The 21,240-nt window shown below is 32.5% G+C and overlaps 1 protein-coding gene across 1 annotated transcript; it reads left to right on the top strand.

Moving 5' to 3' along the window:
• Window positions 1-13,914: 13,914 nt before the first annotated feature.
• On the top strand, window positions 13,915-15,776 carry LOC149550354 (short-chain dehydrogenase reductase 2a-like). Its single transcript, XM_089795074.1, has 2 exons — window positions 13,915-14,441; window positions 14,587-15,776. Exons 1-2 carry the CDS (start codon window positions 14,272-14,274, stop codon window positions 15,392-15,394), a joined length of 978 nt encoding a protein of 325 aa, XP_089651200.1. The 5' UTR covers window positions 13,915-14,271; the 3' UTR covers window positions 15,395-15,776.
• Window positions 15,777-21,240: the final 5,464 nt, after the last annotated feature.

Consider the following 21,240-nt stretch of genomic DNA (forward strand, 5'->3'; position numbering starts at 1 on the left):
ATGCTTGAGGCCAAATTTTTGAAACTGTGGGGCATGCTAGGTATGATTGAGGTGAACATTAAGGAGGCATAGTCATATCATGTTCCCCTCTCTTTCTTTTTTTGTAAATAGGTACCTAACAAGGCTTAATGCTGGGACCTATCCTATCTATTTTTTTTTATTGTAATTTCTCCCACACATTATCATTAGTGGTAGAAATTAAGGGAGGATGTGAGAATGATTCTTATGCTCCGTGTTGAAGTTAGTTAAAATTGAACTATATGTGTACGGTGTTCCTGAATAATCTGTTGTATAGTGAGCCACGTCTATCTGTTGACTGGGCCTTACCTTATCCCATAGAACCAACCATGTCTACGTATCTAGAAGTCTCCTTTAGTTCTATGGTTGCAGGAAGTCTCTATAAATAGAGGCAATGTGATCTTTGGAAGTATAATTAGAAATGTTTTACTTGCAGAAATATTATAATTGAAAGTTATCTCTGTTATGCCTTTCTTACTATTTCTTCACTTATTATGTTCATAGCATATTTGATTTCAATTTGCATCATCTGAATTTTTCTCTCACCACTTTCTTCATAAGTTCTAAATTTATTTTATCATGGTATCAAAGCAATAAAAGCATGAGAGAGTGTATATTTATCATCAAGAAACCCCACAAATTTAAATAGATCCTCTTCATGATCAACTCTACCAATAGCAATTATATTTCTTGGGTCTTTTTTATCTCTAACAATAACTTGATCAGCATTGACAACAAACTCATATCCAGCTTGAACTATTTTGTATACTGAAATAAGATTCACCCCCAATCCTTTAACCAATAAAACATTTTTCAAAGACCCATGTGTTACATTAACAATTCCTGTTCCTAAAACTGGAAGTTTCATTTTATTGCCAATAGAAATTTCTTGATCTAAATTCTTTCCTTCATAAAAATCAATAAATAAAGATCTATCCCCAGTCATGTGAGATGATGCCCCCGAATCTAAAATCCATTCTTTATTAGAATCTGAAGCAAAGTATCCCCCTTTAACACTAGATTTACTTTTGGGTGTAGCAATTACCTCCTCATTTGATTTCTCTTGCCTTTTTAAAGAGATAGCTACGAAACTATGATTATCCTTCTTTCCATCCTTAAACCTTTCTTGCTTGGGCTTATATTGCTACCTTTCATTGTCCCTCTTCTTCAAACAAAACTTCTCCATGTGATTCTCACCTCCACAATACCTGCAAATAAAAGGCTTTCTTCCAGCTTGCTTTTCTGTACTATCATTTCTAGAAAAATGATTAGAACCTTCATGATTTTGAAATAAACTCATTGGTTGGCTGCCAAAAGAATTTTACGATACATTCGTGGCACCATTTACTATGGCATTCATTATAGTTACAAGTCTTCAATTTCTTTGACTGGCTTCACAGATTCAGACTGGGGAGGTGACATAGATGATAGGAAATCTATTGGTGGTTATATTTTTCAGCTCGGGTCAGGTCCAATTACATGGAGCAGCCAAAAAAAACTACTACATCATTGTCCTCATGTGAAGTAGAATATAGAGTAGCAAAAGAAGCTAGAAAGGAAGCAGTTTGGATTTGCAACCTTTTATTTGAGCTTGGTTTTGCACAGATTTCGGCTACTACTCTATATTGTGATAATCAAAGTGCTATCCAAGTTGCAAATAATCCTATTTTTCATGCTAAAAAAAAACACATTGAGACTGATGTTCACTATATTCGGGATCTTGTTCAAGAAAATTTTGTTAATCTCCAATTCTGTCCAAGTGAAGACCAAGGTGCAGACATATTTACTAAAAGTATGCTTGAGGCCAAATTTTTGAAACTACGGGGCATGCTAGGTATGATTGAGGTGAACATTAAGGAGGGATAGTCATATCATGTTCCCCTCTCTTTCTTTTTTTGTAAATAGGTACCTAACAAGGCTTAATGCCAGGACCTATTCTATCTATATTTTTTTTATTGTAATTTCTCCCACACATTATCATTAGTGGTAGAAATTAAGGGAGGATGTGAGAACGATTCTTATGCTCCACATTGAAGTTAGTTAAAATTGAACTATATGTGTATGGTGTTCCTGAATAATCTGTTGTATAGTGAGCCACGTCTATCCGTTGACTGGGCCTTACCTTATCCCATAGAACCAACCATGTCTACGTATCTAGAAGTCTCCTTTAGTTCTATGGTTGTAGGAAGTCTCTATAAATAGAGGCAGTGTGATCTTTGGAAGTATAATTAGAAATGTTTTACTTGCAAAAATATTATAATTGAAAGTTATCTCTGTTATGCCTTTCTTACTATTTCTTCACTTATTATGTTCATAGCATATTTGATTTCAATTTGCATCATCTGAATTCTGCTCTCACCACTTTCTTCATAAGTTCTGAATTTATTTTATCATGGTATCAAAGCAATAAAAGCATGAGAGAGTGTATATTTATCATCAAGAAACCCCACAAATTTAAATAGATCCTCTTCATGATCAACTCTACCAATAGCAATTATATTGCTTGGGTCTTTTTTATCTCTAACAATAACTTGATCAGCAATGACAAAAAACTCATATCCAGCTTGAACTATTTTATATACTGAAATAAGATTCACCCCCAATCCTTTAACCAATAAAACATTTTTCAAAGACCCATGTGTTACATTAACAGTTCTTGTTCCTAAAATTGGAAGTTTCATTTTATTGCCAATAGAAATTTCTTGATCTGAATTCTTTCCTTCATAAAAATCAATAAACAAAGATCTATCCCCAGTCATGTGAGATGATGCCCCCAAATCTAAAATCCATTCTTTATTAGAATCTGAAGCAAAGTATCCCCCTTTAACACTAGATTTACTTTTGGGTGTAGCAATTACCTCCTCATTTGATTTCTCTTGCCTTTTTAAAGAGATAGCTACGAAACTATGATTATCCTTCTTTCCATCCTTAAACCTTTCTTGCTTGGGCTTATATTGCTGCCTTTCATTGTCCCTCTTCTTCAAACAAAACTTCTCCATGTGATTCTCACCTCCATAATACCTGCAAATAAAAGGCTTTCTTCCAGCTTGCTTTTCTGTACTATCATTTCTAGAAAAATGATTAGAACCTTCATGATTTCGAAATAAACTCATTGGTTGGCTGCCAAAAGAATTTTACGATACATTCGTGGCACCATTTACTATGGCATTCATTATAGTTACAAGTCTTCAATTTCTTTGACTGGCTTCACAGATTCAGACTAGGGAGGTGACATAGATGATAGGAAATCTATTGGTGGTTATATTTTTTAGCTCAGGTCAGGTCCAATTACATGGAGCAGCAAAAAACAAACTACTACATCATTGTTCTCATGTGAAGCAGAATATAGAGCAGCAAAAGAAGTTGGAAAGGAAGAAGTTTGGATTCACAACCTTTTATTTGAGCTTGGTTTTGCACAGAGTTCGGCTACTACTCTGTATTGTGATAATCAAAGTGCTATCCAAGTTGCAAATAATCCTATTTTTCATGCTAAAACAAAACACATTGAGATTGATGTTCACTATATTCGGGATCTTGTTCAAGAAAATTTTGTTAATCTCCAATTCTATCCAAGTGAAGACCAAGCTGCAAACATATTTACTAAAAGTATGCTTGAGGCCAAATTTTTGAAACTGCGAGGCATGCTAGGTATGATTGAGGTGAACATTAAGGAGGGATAGTCATATCATGTTCCCCTCTCTTTCTTTTTTTGTAAATAGGTACCTAACAAGGCTTAATACCGGGGCCTATCCTATCTATATTTTTTTTTATTGTAATTTCTCCCACACATTATCATTAGTGGTAGAAATTAAGGGAGGATGTGAGAATGATTCTTATGCTCCACGTTGAAGTTAGTTAAAATTTAACTATATGTGTATGGTGTTCCTAAATAATCTGCTATATAGTGAGCCACGTCTATCTGTTGACTGGGCCTTACCTTATCCCATAGAACCAACCATGTCTACATTTGTTAAGTGGTTTTAGCTTACCACAAACTCTTCGGAAAAAAATGCTTTAGGATCTTTCACCCAAACAAGTGGTTTTGGTTTACCACAAACCCTTCAAGACTTTTAAGTTTTTCACCTAAATAAGTGGTTTTGGCTTACCACAAACCGTTCAATAGATTTACTTAAACAAGTGGTTTTGGATTACCACAAACCCTTCAAACTTCACAAAACCATTGATCCAATGATAGGTAAACCAACTCTAAACTTTTCTCTAGCATACTAATATAGTTATATTTTCCTGTGATCTGTTGTCACCATGGTGTTTCTTTATAGTTTTAATTTTTCAATATGGTATCAAAGCTGTTAGATTTTTGGGCTATGTTGTTGGGTCCTACTGTTTATCATGGCAAGCGAATAAACATCCTAGTTTAGCCAAGTTCAGCTGGAGATTCATTTAGAAGTTCAACTAGAAATATTGCTAGAGGGTTTTGTTGAAGGAAAATATATTGCTGGAAATGGTGTGTTTGCAATTTTGGGCTATGATTTTTTAAGAAGCTATTGTTTTAAATGTGATTTAGAAGATATGTTGTTGTCAAATGAAAAGAAAGGCTGATCATTGAAGTCAATATTTGCAATATGAAGATCAAAATAGTGATGGTTGCAGCAAGAGGTGCACTATCAGTTGTACCTGACACCTCAAAAGTTTTTACTATATTGATGAACCATGTATCTGAAAAATATTCCTAGAGAACTAGCGAGCATAGCGGCTGGGTACCCATGTGACTCAGTTGATGGATTATTTTTCATATGGACTCAATATTAGTATGCAAGAGAAAATTTATAGTTGGTTTCCCTATCATTGAATCAATGGTTTTGTGAAGTTTGAAGGGTTTGTGGTAATCCAAAACCACTTGTTTAAGTAAATCTATTGAACGGTTTGTGGTAAGCCAAAACCACTTATTTAGGTGAAAAACCTAAAAGTCTTGAAGGGTTTGTGGTAAACCAAAACCACTTGTTTGGGTGAAAGATCCTAAAGCATTTTTTTTTCGAAGATTTTTTGGTAAGCTAAAACCACTTAACAAGAAAAATGAATTTTTCATACTGATAGTGATAGGGGAAACTAAAAAAATTTCTATGTTGTAAATGGGTACCTCAAAAGGCTTAATGCCAGGACCTATCATGTTTAAATTTCTTATTGTAATTTCTCCCACTAAAAGAGTCTTTAGTGGTAGAAATTAAGAGAGGATGTTGGAATAAGTCACTAGTTTGTTGCACCAAATCTGCTATTCTATTTAACAATTGACTGCTGCTCCCTATTATGTAGCCATCAGTTTTGTAGGACTGTAGTTAACTCCACCACATGTATGCACAATTGAATTTGTCTCCAAACACATGGAAATGTTTTGAAGTGAAGTGTTAGTGCTGTCACATTAGATGATCCACATGTAAGCTCTAAACAGCTGGAAGTCCTCTATTTATAGAGGTTATGTAATTGGTTGTTTGTGTGCAGCCAGATCAATGAAATAATTTTGTTCTCTGCTATCATCATGTTTCTTTATAGTTTTAATTTTCAATATGGTATCAGAGCAAAATATGATTTGGATCTTTAAAGGGGGATACTTTGCTTCAGATTCTAATAAAGAATGGATTTTAGATTCGGGGGCATCATCTCACATGACTGGGGATAGATCTTTGTTTATTGATTTTTATGAAGGAAGAATTAAAATCAAGAAATTTCTATTGGCAATTAAATGAAACTTCCAGTTTTAGGAACAGGAACTATTAATGTAACACATGGGTCTTTGAAAAATGTTTTATTGGTTAAAGGATTGGGTGTGAATCTTATTTCAGTATACAAAATAGTTCAAGCTGGATATGAGTTTGTTGTCAATGTTGATCAAGTTATTGTTAGAGATAAAAAAGACCCAAGCAATATAATTGCTATTGGTAGAGTTGATCATGAAGAGGATCTATTTAAATTTGTGGGGTTTCTTGATGATAAATATACACTCTCTCATGCTTTTATTGCTCAAACTGATTATATGTCACAAATTTGGCATGCTAGACTTGGACATTTAAATTATAGAAAATTACAAGATATAATTAGAAATGTTTTACTTGCAGAAATATTATAATTGAAAGTTATCTCTGTTATTTATCTCTCAAGCAAAATATGCTTTGGATCTTTTAGATAAATTTAACATGCTTGAATGTAAGCCAGCCCCTACTCCTTTTCAATCTGGAATTAAGCTTACTAAAGACTGTATTTCCAAGAAGGTGGATGCTACTTTATATAGACAGCTTGTTGGTAGCTTGGTTTATCTAACACAGTCTAGACCAGACATTTGTTTTGTAGTCAATTTGGTATCTAGATTTATGCAAGAACCAAAAGAAACTCATTGGTTGGCTGCCAAAAGAATTTTATGATACATTCGTGGCACCATTTACTATGGCATTCATTATAGTTACAAGTCTTCAATTTCTTTGACTGGCTTCTTATAGGTTATATGATTTGACAAAAAACAAGGTCTTTGTTAGTAGAGATGTGAAGTTTGATGAGCATTCACAACTTACAGCCACTCCTTCTCACTCTACAACAAATGCTTCTCATTTTTCAGATATTTTAGGAGGAAATGGAGACTACATTGATGAGGATGAGTTGTGCACTTCTACAAATGATGAAAATACTAGTGAAAACAAAACAACTAATGCTTGTAATCAGACATTTTCTGCAGGTAGTAATGATGAAGAAGATAACTTTTCAGCTAGCCAAAAGACAAGGAGTGTTGAAGAAATATATAGGCAAGGTTTAAAGATCCAAAGGAGGAATGGTAGTGCTCTCATGTCCAAAGTATTAAAAGTAAATGACCCAAGATCATATAAGGAAGCTAGAGGGAAGAAAGAATGGGAGCAAGCTATGGAAGAAGAATATGATGCTTTGGTGAAAAATAAAACTTGGTAACTTGTGCAACTTCCCAAAAGTAAGAATGTCATTGGTTGCAAATGGGTTTATAAAACAAAATTTAAATCAGATGGTGCTATAGAAAAATTTAAAGCTAGATTGGTTGCTAAGGAATTTAATCAAAAAGAGGGTGTTGATTATGAAGAAACTTTTGCTTCTGTCATTAAAATGAATACAGTTAGAATTATTCTTTCTTTGGCTGCAAGTCTTAGGTGGCATATTCATCAAATGGATGTAAAAAATGCTTTCTTAAATGGAGATTTATATGAAGAAATATATATGGATCAGCCACCAGGTTTTGTAGATCAGCAACATCCTAATCTTGTTTGTAGGTTAAAGAAGTCACTTTATGGGCTTAAACAAGCACCAAGAGCATGGAATGAGAAGATTGATAGGTATTTTCAGCTTCATGGGTTTCAAAAATGCAAATTAGATCCAAATCTTTATGTGAAGAGAGTGCAAAATGAAATTATTTTTGTTGCAGTTTATGTGGATGATTTACTCATAGCTGGACCAAATATTGGGTTAATTAGTGATTTCAAATCAGATCTTAAAGGGGCATTTCATATGAGTGATTTAGGTGAACTGAATTATTTTCTTGGCTTGCAAATTAGTAAACTTCATGATGGGTTATTTATCTCTCAAGCAAAATATGCTTTGGATCTTTTAGATAAATTTAACATGCTTGAATGTAAGCCAGCCCCTACTCCTTTTCAATCTGGAATTAAGCTTACTAAAGACTATATTTCCAAGAAGGTGGATGCTACTTTAAACTGATGAGTAGAGAATAGGGAGCAGCAGTCAACTGTTAAACAGAATAGTAGATTTGGTGCAACAAACTAGTGACTTATTCCAACATCCTCCCTTAATTTCTACCACTAAAGACTCTTTCAGTGGGAGAAATTACAATAAGAAATTCAAACATGATAGGTCCTGGCATTAAGCCTTTTGAGGTACCCATTTACAATATAGAAATTTTTAGTTTCCCCTATCACAATCACTAATTACATAACCTCTATAAATAGAAGACTTCCAGCTGTTTAGAGCTTACATGTGGATCATCTAATGTGACAGCACTAACACTTCACTTAACAACCTTGCCATGTGTTTGGAGATAAATTCAATTCTACATACATGTGGTGGAGTTAACTATAGTCCTACAAAACTGATGACTAGAGAATAGGGAGCAGCAGTCAATTGTTAAATAGAATAGCAAATTTGGTGCAACAAAGTAGTGACTTATTTCAACATCCTCCCTTAATTTCTACCACTAAAGACTCTTTCAGTGGGAGAAATTACAATAAGAAATTTAAACATGATAGATCCCAGCATTAAGCCTTTTGAGGTACCCATCTACAACATAGAAATTTTTAGTTTCCCCTATCACAATCACTATGAAAAATTCATTTTTCTTGTTAAGTGGTTTTAGCTTACCACAAACTCTTCAAAAAAAAATGCTTTAGGATCTTTCACCCAAACAAGTGGTTTTGGTTTACCACAAACCCTTCAAGACTTTTAGGTTTTTCACCTAAATAAGTGGTTTTGGCTTACCACAAACCGTTCAATAGATTTACTTAAACAAGTGGTTTTGGATTACCACAAACCCTTCAAACTTCACAAAACCATTGATCCAATGATAGGTAAACCAACTCTAAACTTTTCTCTTGCATACTAATATTGAGTCCATATGAAAAAATAATCCATCTACCGAGTCACATGGGTACCCAACCGATGTGCTCGCTAGTTCTCTAGGAATATTTTTCAGATACATGGTTCATCGATATAGTAAAAACTTTTGAGGTGTCAGGTACAATCGATAGTGCAACTCTTGCTACAACCATCACTATTTTGATCTTCATATTGCAAACATTGACTTCAATGATCAGCTTTTTTGTTCATTTGACAACAACATATCTTCTAAATCACATTTAAAACAACAGCTTCTTAAAAAATCACAGCCCAAAATTGCAAACATGCCATTTCCAGCAATATATTTTCCTTCAACAAAACCCTCTAGCAATATTTCTAGCTGAACTTCTAAATGAATCTCTAGCTGAACCTGGCTAAACTAGGCTCTGATACCATATTGAAAATTAAAATAGTGATGGTTGTAGCAAGAGGTGCACTATCGGTTGTACCTGACACCTCAAAAGTTTTTACTATATTGATGAACCATGTATCTGAAAAAAATTCCTAGAGAACTAGCGAGCACAGTGGCTGGGTACCCATGTGACTCGGTAGATGGATTATTTTTTCATATGGACTCAATATTAGTATGCAAGAGAAAAGTTTAGAGTTTGTTTACCTATCATTGGATCAATGGTTTTGTGAAGTTTGAAGGGTTTGTGGTAATCCAAAACCACTTGTTTAAGTAAATCTATTGAATGGTTTGTGGTAAGCCAAAACCACTTATTTAGGTGAAAAACCTAAAAGTCTTGAAGGGTTTGTGGTAAACCAAAACCACTTGTTTGGGTGAAAGATCCTAAAGCATTTTTTTTCGAAGAGTTTGTGGTAAGCTAAAACCACTTAACAAGAAAAATAAATTTTTCATAGTGATTGTGATAGGGGAAACTAAAAATTTCTATGTTGTAAATGGGTACCTCAAAAGGCTTAATGCCGGGACCTATCATGTTTAAATTTCTTATTGTAATTTCTCTCACTGAAAGAGTCTTTAGTGGTAGAAATTAAGGGAGGATGTTGGAATAAGTCACTAGTTTGTTGCACCAAATCTACTATTCTGTTTAACAGTTTCTTGACATAGATATCTATGCTACTTGTGGATTCAAGAAGTACTTTCTTACCTTACTCCTTTATTTTGTGTACTTTATTTTTTATTAATGATTACTTGGCATCATCGGGATGGTTCATCCTTTTCTTGGGACGAGATTCCACTCCACATCATTCTTTCATGTTTTACTTTTAAATTTGTATGATTATTTGACCTTACCATGGTATGCGATTATTTACCCTCACCACATCATTCTCTCACACTTTCTTATTAATTACCTTGGATATGATAAATTTTGGTTTTCTCACCTACCATCTTGTCATCATTATTGTCTGGGTTTGTACTTTCTCCATTTATTATCTTTTTCCTTGAGGAACATTTTATTATTTCTTGTCATTTCCTTCACTGTCTCTTTCCTCTATTACTATTTTCTATTTTCAAAACTTGTTTCTTTCTTGAATCCTATTGCTTGATGTCATGGGAACAAGATACATTCACCATGAACCTAACTCAATAGATAACTTGGATGTTGCTGATGAAGCTTTAAAGAATTTTTCCCATTTTGGTTGGCTATGTTTCCAAGGTGAGAATGTAGAAACTATTATGGGAAGTCAACAAGAGGATCCAACTAAAGACCCTCAGGTTGACAAAGGAGGGAATGCAGAAATTGTTCTCAGAAGACAACAAGAGAATTCAACTGAAGAGCCTCAAATTGAAACTTTAATGACAAATGCATCTATAGAGAAAATAATAGAAAAGGCCAATAATGTTCCCCTTGGAAAGGATACTCAACAAGAAGTAGATATAACGGGTGAAAATCCTATCTTAGACATTGGCATAACACAAGTAATGGCATACATGAAATAGAGGTTCCACAATCTAAAGAAGCAACAAAGGATAATGATTAATCAACTTCAACAATCCTATCAACAACTAATAGAGCAAGTACAAGTACTTATAGGACAAAGGAAAGGTGTCGCAAATAAAAAAGGTGCCACAGAGATCATAGGAACCCCCAAAAATCTACATGCCCAGTTCCCAAATTTTGATTGTCTACCAAGTTTACATGAGAATATGCAATGTCCTTCAGTTTGGGGGAAATGATGAGTGTTCAATTGTGCTTCTTTTTGTATATTCCTTATGCATTTTACCATACTTTAAGTCTTTCCTAATCCCCTTTATGCCATTAATCATTAAAGAAATATAGTACATTGAATAAAGCAGTTGGGTAAAATATATTTCATGAAGAAACAATGAAAATTTTAAAAAATTTGATTGGTTGTACTATAGGATTAGAGATAAAGATGGGTACTTGTTGAGTGACCATGTTGAGCATAAATGGTGGTTGTTGTGATATTAACATCTATATTATTTTGAAAATATGGCCAAAAGCTAAAACTTTATTTTAATTTTTTGATGTTAGTTTTATGTTAAACATTTGTGTCTTACAGCCAAGAGAAGTTATAGACTTGTTTAAGTTTAGTATTAATGTCATCGGCCATAACAACTTAGCTATTAATTAGTTAAATGTTTGAAACTATTTAAACCAGTATGTACATGAGAGAGTGATATGAATATAATATAAGCTCTTTCAGAATTACTCTTATTCTATTTTTGTGAATGCATCAATTATGAGAATTGAATTTCCTATAGCAGTTGTGCATTAATTTTTCCCTCACCTCGTGAACCAGAAGAAGGGCCCCCTCTTGGGAACTCTGGTGAGATTGTTTAAATTAGTGGTGTGATTTTATTTTGTGTTTATGCAATTGATATTTCATTGATTCATTTCATTAAGTCAAGTTTTGATTGCAAAAATAGAGAGTTTGAAAGTGTGTGAATGTTGAACTATTTATTTATGTTTGTGATGGGAATGGAATTCATATAATCAGTGTCACGTATCTTTAATGGAATAGTGATCATTGAGTTTTATTCAAAGGATTAAATTGTTTCCTCAATCGTTGAAACTGGTGTCGTCTCACCCATAATCCATTTCACTCTGTCACATGTCTTTGGTTCTTCCCCACATACAATTCAAATCTCCTATTGCATTCTACTTGCATATCTATCGCTATTAAACTGAACTTCATGTCGCAATTTGTTTCTTGACCATCATCTATGAAACTAAACTCACTGTCACATTTTCCATTATTTGTTAAATTGGACTTCCCATAGAAATTTGACTTCCTATCGCAAAATGTGTCCTACACCATTTATATTATTGTCAAATATTTCATAACATTAAGGGTACGATACTCATAAGTTTCAATATATAATAGTGTGAGTATTTAGAATATTGGAGTAAATTAATCAAGAGTGATTAGAAGATGGACAAGTATTATTAGATTGTGTGATCTAAATAGAAGTTTATATATATATATATATTCAGAAAGATTGAAGGTGTGAGTTTATTTGCAATTTTTTAAGGTGTGATTATCTTAAATAGACTTGGGGTTCTATTTGCAAATAGATTAGTGGTTATTAGCATAATAGATTAGTGGTTATTAGTGGTTCGAGTCACACTAGGTTTATCACAAACCCTTTTTGTCAATAGTGGCATGTTGTGATGGTTAAGTTGTTGTGTTGTTATCTTTGCCATCAATGTTCCAATCTCATGGGGATGAGGTCCCCCGTTTGTGGCCTCACTGGTTCATAGCTCCAGGTCAAAGCGTTTACCCCTCTTTTAAAAAATTAGCATAAATATTTGATTTTTTATTCTATAGTCTTAGTTAGATCAACTTATTAGATTGGTGAAACTCCTAGGGTTTTATTTGGTTTGTAGTTACAATAGACCTAGAGATAACATTAAGGGCTCATTTAGCAATGGAAATACAAGTGGAATAGGCATATGTATATTCTTAAAATTTTGAATTTTCTATTTAGATGCACCAAATCAGAATTGGAATAGGAATAAAATTGGAATACGTTCCAATTTTGGCCCAAAAATGAGCATTTTCTATTCCACCTAAATAGGTGGAATAGGAATACGTATTCCTATTCCAATTTTTTTTATTTTAGAAAACATAATTTTTTTAGTCCGTAAATTCCAGATCAAATTCTAGGTGAACCAAACAAGAATAGGAATACGTAAACCATTTTCTATTCGAGAATAAGTATTCTTGTCCCCATTTTTATATTCCCACAGCCAAACAGGCCCTAAGTGAAATAAACACTCTTAAATGATTTATATTTACTTTCATGACAATGTGCATTTCATCCCCACTTAACTTGCTACCTTCATCCTTTCGGCAAATTCTCCCAATATATTCCACAAGCTTACACCTCGGGTTGACATTTATAGAAGTAAACTGAACACCTAAATAAGGTCAAATCTCAAGACAAAGTAACCCACAGTTTTACCCTGCACCTTGTTTTATTACTTTAATAATAAAACAGAGAAAATTATGTTAAATAAAATTTGACTTTTTCTTTGACTGCATACTTTTGCATAACTTACAAAAATGAATAAAAATTAAGTACATACAACTTGGTGAACAAGTTGGCTTTAAATAAAAAATTACTTTTTCATTTCTTCCTACATACTTTTACAATAAACATTGACCAACTCTTAAAAATGAACTAAAATTATAATATACAGTTTTTTGAACATTTTATTTTGGGTAGGGAATTAAGTCATCATATCATTTACTATTAAATAAGAAGACAATGATCCACCATTCAAAACAAACAGGTGATGGAAACACGTAGCCAAAATCTAACTGGGACCAAATCCAACGAATTTTTCAAGATGGTTTTGCTTTTGACCAATACAATAAAATTCTAGATAAACTAATACATTCAATAGATCTCAATGCATACGAGGAACCATCCATGGTAGACTTAAAAAATTCAATTCATAAGTCACAATACGAAGCCAAGCTCATGGTAGATTTTAAAAAATTCAGAGCTTTTGACTTGACCCCATTTTCTGAAATGAAGCTTCCTTCCTCGAAGCTTCATTTTCTTCATAATAAGACCCATTCTTCCTCTGAAGTTAGTGGCCAAATTCAGCCAACTTTATGTATTTAATTCCCCAAACGCCACCATTCTTTGTCTTCATCATTAAGTTTTCTTTATCAAACTATGTTTTGGACAGACCAGATTACGCGGATTCACAACCTCCTTATGACCACTTCATGGCAAAAAAGTTGTCAGACAAGAATTCCCATGATTCTCTGCCGACTTTTATTCAGAGTTCTGAATAAATCGATGTATGAAAATCAGGGGAGACTTTATGGGGCAGTGGGTTTTAGTAATATACTATTACAACTACCTTAGAAGCATTAAATGGAATTGTAATGGCTTATCCCCACCATCATCCTCAGATAAGCTATATATATGCAACTATATGGGTTCCTCATAAGTATATTGTGGAGTGTGTATGATTTGGCTTTTTAGTTCATTTAAGAAAGTTTTGACAAATCTTGCAGTGAGGTACACCTAGTGTAGGTGCTCTCATCTCATCATCTCCATTTTTACTGCAAGATCTGTATATTTGGAGTTGTGTTGTTCTTATTCTTTTGGCGCTTCAGATCACATTCAGTGATTCATCATCAAGAAGAAGAAAGAGTGGTCTTTCTAACTACTTTAGGCATTTGTGAGCAGAGTTTTTCACTATCATGTCAGTCATGTCGGCCACGGTGATTGCAGAGAGAAATGGAAATTGGAATGAGCAAACTAGACTTTCCAATATGATGCCCAATATCAATCCTGACATTAATAACAATGGTTATTTGAAAGTCTCCATGGTTTCAGAGGACAATGTGAACTATCACCCATCTCTTAGAAGGTAAGAAAAAATTGCTTTCATTTTCCTTTTGGGCATCTGGACAATCAAATTGTTTCTTATTTATTTATTAGTATGCTTGGACCATATTGAATCTACCCATGTTAATCAATCAACTAATATTAATGGTTGAAAATGTGGGTTGCAGGCTAGAGGGAAAAGTGGCCATAATCACTGGAGGGGCAAGAGGAATTGGAGAAGCAACTGTTAGACTGTTTGCAAAACATGGGGCAAGTGTTGTAATAGCAGACATTGAAGATCATGAAGGGAAGATGATTTGTGAGTCTTTGTCTCAAGCAGTGACATACATGCATTGTGATGTAAGCAATGAAGAAGATGTTGCCCACGTTGTTAACATGACAGTCTCTAAATATGGGAGGCTAGATATCATGTTTAACAATGCAGGAATCCTTGGAGAGCAAGCTAAAAGGAAGAGTATAATGGATTTTGATGTAGATGAGTTTGACAATGTGATGGGTGTGAATGTGAAGGGAGTTTGTCTTGGCATGAAACATGCTGCAAGAATAATGGTTCCTAGAAGAAGTGGGTGCATCATTTCTACAGCAAGTGTGGCAGGTGTGCAAGGGGGGCTTGGGCCTCATGCTTACACTGCTTCCAAGCATGCCATCGTTGGTCTCACCAAAAATGCTGCTTGTGAGTTGGGAAAGTATGGGATTAGAGTCAATTGCATATCTCCTTTTGGGGTAGCAACCTCTATGATGATTAATGCATGGAGGAAATATGAGGGAGAAATGTATGATGATGTTGATGACCAAGAGCAGAGAATTGAAGAGTTTGTAAGGAGCCTTGCAAATTTGAAGGGGCAAACTCTGAGAGCCATGGACATAGCAGAAGCAGCTCTATATCTCGTTAGTGATGAAGCCAAGTATGTTAGTGGCCACAATTTGGTGGTTGATGGAGGTATTACCAGTGTAAACAACTGTGTTGGCCTGTAAAATAGGTTTTTCAAAGAATTTTAGGTGCTATTCTGCTGTAGTGTAATTATTGAACATATTCTAAATAGTCTAATGATTCATACATTGGATTATTTTAAAAAGAAAAATCAGTTCATCAGTTAATTATTTTGAAGTATAATTCAATTTAACAGTTGAAAATTTATAGAGAATAAAAAGGGAAGTCAGCGTGGCAGAACATGATGGTTAAGTTGTGTTGATGTTCTTGTTATCAAGGTTCACATGTTACTGAAGTGCTGTAGAAATGAAGTCCTTTATTTGTGACCTCAAGGGCTCATAACTCTAACTTGAAAGAGGTTTATTTCAGTGGCTGATGGTGGTTGATGGATGTATTATCAGTATAAATAATTTTGTTACTTGTAAACTCATATTTAAGAATCTTATATACTATTCTGATCTAATGTAAATGTTGCTATTCTAAACAGTGTCATGGTCAAACACATCATGTCATTTTCAATAATAACCTGGTTCAATGGTCAATAGTTAATACAAAAGGAGCCATGAAGTCAATTATGTTAGCAGCCACAATTTAAAATTTAGTTCAATATTATCAATGTAAAGAACTGCATGAGCTTGTAAACTTGGCTTCTCAAAATAACTAGATAGTATTCAATAGTAATCTAGCTATTGCTATTATGCACAATATCACAATCTACACATTAAGCTATTCCAAATATAATCTAATTCAATAATCAACTATTAATTTTGATCAATAAAAATAAACTTTATATTTAATATAAATACTATAAATAAATTAAATACAAATTACTATCTACTATTGACCACTGAAACAGATGATATTCAAATAAAACCTATACACAAACAAATTATGTAGAAACCTTTATCCCCACATGATAAATTGTTATAAAATTTATACTTACAATTGACTAAAAATCATAATATAAAGTCACTGGACCGTAAAACCAGCTTACAGTGGAGGAATATTGCAAAAAGGAGAAAACAGTAACCAAAAATGACTTGAAAACTTTCAATAAAGAGAGATTTTGTTAGGCCTTCCTGTCATTCAAATAAAAATAATCAAGGAATCACAAAGGACGGTACTTGTGAACGCATGAAAATCTTTGGTCTTTTCAAAACAATAAGCAATATAATCAAATTAGAGAATAATTATCATTATATTCTTTTTAAATTTAGTGAAATTGCTCAAGATTGAAAAATCTACTGATTGGTCTAAACAAATATCTATTTTTAAAAAGTGTTAAGTATTCAAGTAATGTTTATAAAGATAAGTATTGGATCTTTTTATCAAGTGTATAGTTTTTTTTACTCAAATCATTGAGTATGATTTATGAATAATGGTTTACGAGAATCCATCTCTCATAAGAATGAATAGTGCACTCAGGACTCGTTATATTTATTGAGAATAAATGCTACAAACATTACGTGTTGCATATAAGTGATGGTTACAAGATAAAATATTAGATATTCTTCAAATACCACTCATCCCAATACTACTTCAATTCAAATAGACTTAGTAATAAAAATTTCTTTCAGAATTGAGTCCCCTAAAATTAAAGATCCAATACTGATATATTTTATTTTTAATAAAAGATTTTCAATTTTAAATTAGAAAACAATAGATCTGACTACCTACATACCATCACCCTTGCTATCATTAACAATTGTCATGATACTACTAGCATTTATTTATGTACATTAAAAGTGGTTTCTTCCCAAAGACAATTGAGGCGAAAACTATAAATTATATCCAAGAAATCATGTTTACCAATCACAGGAAACTTGGAAAAAATCAAGAAGATCATGAAAGATCATCTACTTGGATTATGAAATATCATGTTTGTTGGTTTCCTATGAAATAAACAGCTATGTTCCATGATATAGAATATAGTCTCATAATTATTGCGATCCAACTTGAACAAAACAAAACATTTATTGCAATTTAATTGGAACAAAAAATCATTGCCGCCCTTAAATTTTCAAAGGATATGTAAGGAGGAGGAAGTTGCAATTAAAAATTCACATCGAATCAAGAGAAATCACAAGATACTTTCAGGATTATTATTCTTGTATTTGAATTCAGTCATTGGTTTGTATTTTTTTCGTAAGAATTTTGTTTCATCTGATATAATATGGATTTCTTTGTTTCACTAAATGTTTAAAAACAAAAAGAATTTTGGTTTGCTGCGACCTTTACTTCTTTCCTAAGGATGGGTACGAATTTAAATTTCCTTTTAAAAATTGCATTAAGACTGACAGATGTATTGATTTCTCACATATTTGTTTATGGTTTAAAGGAAAACCACCACATTGGTAGCATATGCTTCTTTATTATAAAGAACTGTCATAAACTCCAACTTTTTCTAATGCCTACTTTTCAGAATGCAAAAAAGAATTATAGCAAAGATCTAATGTCGAATTATTAGTTTCATTCATGTTCTGTTTCGAATCTATTAAATATATATTTGATATGATTTCATGTTATGTGTTAGTATTTGAAGATGTTCAATGAATTTATTTTAATAATTTAGATATTAATCAAAATAATTTATTAGAGATCATTAAAGAGGTAATTAATAGTGATATATTTTAATTTGGTATATTAAAAACTAATAAGATCTACATACTAATATCTTTAATTCTTGTTCATATTTTTTGATATAATCTAAGGAATTTTTATTTTATTTTATTTTTTTCTCTTAGACTGCAAGAATTGGTGCAACACAGCCCCCTTATAAACTGCAGTGCACCTGGTAAACTTTTTAACGTGACCGGTAGCGCTGGCGTGACACGCCCACCAGTACCACGAGGATGGAGGAGACTAGAACCCGTGACCAACCCCCTGCAACAGGGAAAATTTTTAATCTTTACAATAAACTGAGAATTTTTAAAAGATTTTAGTAAAGATTGAAGTTGTCTTCAAATAAAATTGAATTAGACATTTATAATATAAGCTAAAAAAAAAAAAACATCATAATAAATATTCATAAATAGATCTATAAATTCATTCAAGATCTTCTCTCTTAAGAGGACCAATATCAACAGTAAAATATTTCACTAATTTAAAAAATTCATTTTACCAAAATAACTATTGAAATCTTTTTATTTACTTTTCCTAAATAGAAAATATAAACTTATTAACAATATGTTATTTAATAATTATTTTATATTATAACATAAAAATGTATACTCAATTAATTAGAATAATTTAAGTTAAAGCTAAAGAAATTTTATTATCATTTTGAATTATAATAAAATGAAGGGTCTGTGGCTTTCTTTTTATAATGATTAACAAATAAGGTTTATGATGCTTGGAGTTAATGTTTATGAATATTTTTATAAAAAAATACTATTTAAAAAATTATTATTATAAAAGTGTAAATTAAAGTTAACATTTTAGCAATTAAGATATAAAAATATCTAATTCATCAAAATTGTCTACAATAACATCTAATTTTCAACTTTAATAGAAATCTTACATTTAATAAAATCTTCAACATTGGCTCATAAAAAAATTATTCAACTTTATCAATAAATTATTAAATTCAAAATATTTTTCTTAACTAGTCAACAAATAATTAAATAGACCTGGTCAAGCCAATTGAATAAACAAAAATAACTTCATATAATTGAAGTGGAAAAAATGAAATATCAACACAACATGTATGTAATTGTTTTAAGAATATGTGAAATTCATTATTTTTTGTTTTCTTATTATTAGAAGCAACAAAATAAGGGTGTTGCGCCTTGCAAAAAAACAAAAGATATTTATAATAAGGTCAAGAGAAGACCATTGACAACAAACTAGCTACGTAGCTAGTAACCCACATCAATTATGGGTACACAACTCACCCAAAATAATTTGAGGGTGAGAGACTATAGAGCAATTCTTCTTCATCGATGAATAATAGCCCATCTATACTTTCAATAGGATCCCCAACACAAGATGGTGGGACCATCAAAGTGAGATAATCAACATTAGTGATAGGACCAAACTGTTGACAATGTTGAACCTCAATAGCCATAGGTTGGATCATATCAAGAGTAGTAACAAGAAGAGAAGAGTTAATCTTGTGAGAGGGAACTAAATTAGTAACAAGAGGTGGAGACAGATCCACTAGGACAAGGAGATCAAAATAGGAACATCACCTTGAAGGAGACATGTCATCATCCTAAAGAATGTCATTATAGGAAGAATTGAAGGCTAGGATAGTAAAATAATCACCATTTGTGTCCTTCCACCATGTGGAAACACCTTTACAGTGTGAAAGAGAACAATTTGTGACTACATGACCAATAGAGAAGTGTTGCCCATATTTGAAAGGGATGCCCTCAAAATTAAAGAATTGGGTCCATGACATGCCCCTAGTGATGAGAACCATGTTACCTAGAAGGGATGAGGATATTTCAAGGTCAACCAAAAATGTGAGTAAAAGTAGACTAGCTCACCTCAACAATAGCCTTGTCCTCTTTTAAAAATCATCCAATATAGTTATGCATGGCTACAAAGTGAGAATTCTCTCAAAAATGAAGGGGGGATTTGGGAGACCAACCCACATCGGATGCACATTAAGTTGTTCAATTGGAGGGTTAAAGGAGATTGTCTAAGGTTTGGCCAAGAGATTTATTCTCTCACATCCATTATTTTCTCAAAATCAAATCATATTTTTCCTCAAAAGTCATTTAAAAAATAAAAATAAAACTTTTGCACAATGAAAGAACTTGATTTTATTAGAGACTAACAATCTCCAAGCCTCCATGATCGAATGGTGTAGATCTAGAAGGGAGGCCAGAAACCATAAAATCTATAAACCAACCCAAATGCTTGGTATAAATTCATAGTTTTCACCACTTCCCAACCACAAAACACTACAAGGGAGGTCTTTTCATAGGTTAATGGATGATCTTTCACTTTCAAAGGAGAAAATTTAGTGGTGCAAGCATAGCTCTTTCTACCAACAGTAGAAAAAGATGGGGAGGCCTTGACCTTTATATTAATAGAGACCCCCCCTCCATTAGAACTAAGAATCTTTGAGTCCCCCATAGGTGAAACCGTCATAGGCCCACCATCTACATATGGTGCATTCAATGTCCCTACCAAAGGCACAAACCTAGGAGAAACCAAAACTACTAGGGTTGAGGCATATATAGTTTCAAAATGTTCATTGACTACTGAGAGGTGGCTTGAGCAACCTCAAACACAATAACTCCATGAAGAAACAACTTTATTCTTTATTATTATTTGTTGCAACTTGGAGAAAAAGAATATAATAATATATGTTCAAAACAAACATAAGAATTCTATTATTACATAGAAACGAATATACCAGTCCAATAATTAATATAATTTAAAATTAATATGAATCAAAAAATTTATAATAAATTATATTATAGAATTTAGAAACTTCAAAGTTAAGAGGAATGGAAATCTTAGTTGATCTTGACAATTAACTATTAAATGTTCATAGTGTCAATCTTATCTTTTGACATGTATCATTTGAATTACTAAAGTTTAGATCTATTAAAAGTAAAAAGAATAAAATATAGATGATGTATTTTCATTATTTGTGCAAGGTCAATTGTAACATTATGGTTTTCACATTTTTTATGTAATTTTAGAAATTACCTTGGATAAGTTCTTATATTATCAACAGTATGGTATCTAAAATGACTTTTTACTTGTCTCTACAACCTCTAATGAGTAGATTTGGTATGTTGAAACTAGCATTGGAAGTAGTGATAGAAAAGGAGAACCCTAGGAATTACTTTTTTTGTAGGCAATATAGATTAATCCAATTTTTTTAATGAAGGTAGAAGATAACAAGTAGAAAATGTAATTATGGTAATAT

The sequence above is a fragment of the Cupressus sempervirens genome, chromosome 7 (genome assembly GCF_028749045.1).
Source record: "Cupressus sempervirens isolate cs-2001-9-10 chromosome 7, ASM2874904v1, whole genome shotgun sequence".
Classification (NCBI taxonomy): domain Eukaryota; kingdom Viridiplantae; phylum Streptophyta; class Pinopsida; order Cupressales; family Cupressaceae; genus Cupressus; species Cupressus sempervirens.

Bases quoted from the DNA above. Each gene is read 5' to 3' on its own strand.
- LOC149550354 (XM_089795074.1), top strand. From the start codon at position 14,272: ATGTCAGTCATGTCGGCCACGGTGATTGCAGAGAGAAATGGAAATTGG. The intron at 14,442-14,586 runs GTAAGAAAAAAT...TGTGGGTTGCAG, and splicing joins TATCACCCATCTCTTAGAAG to GCTAGAGGGAAAAGTGGCCA.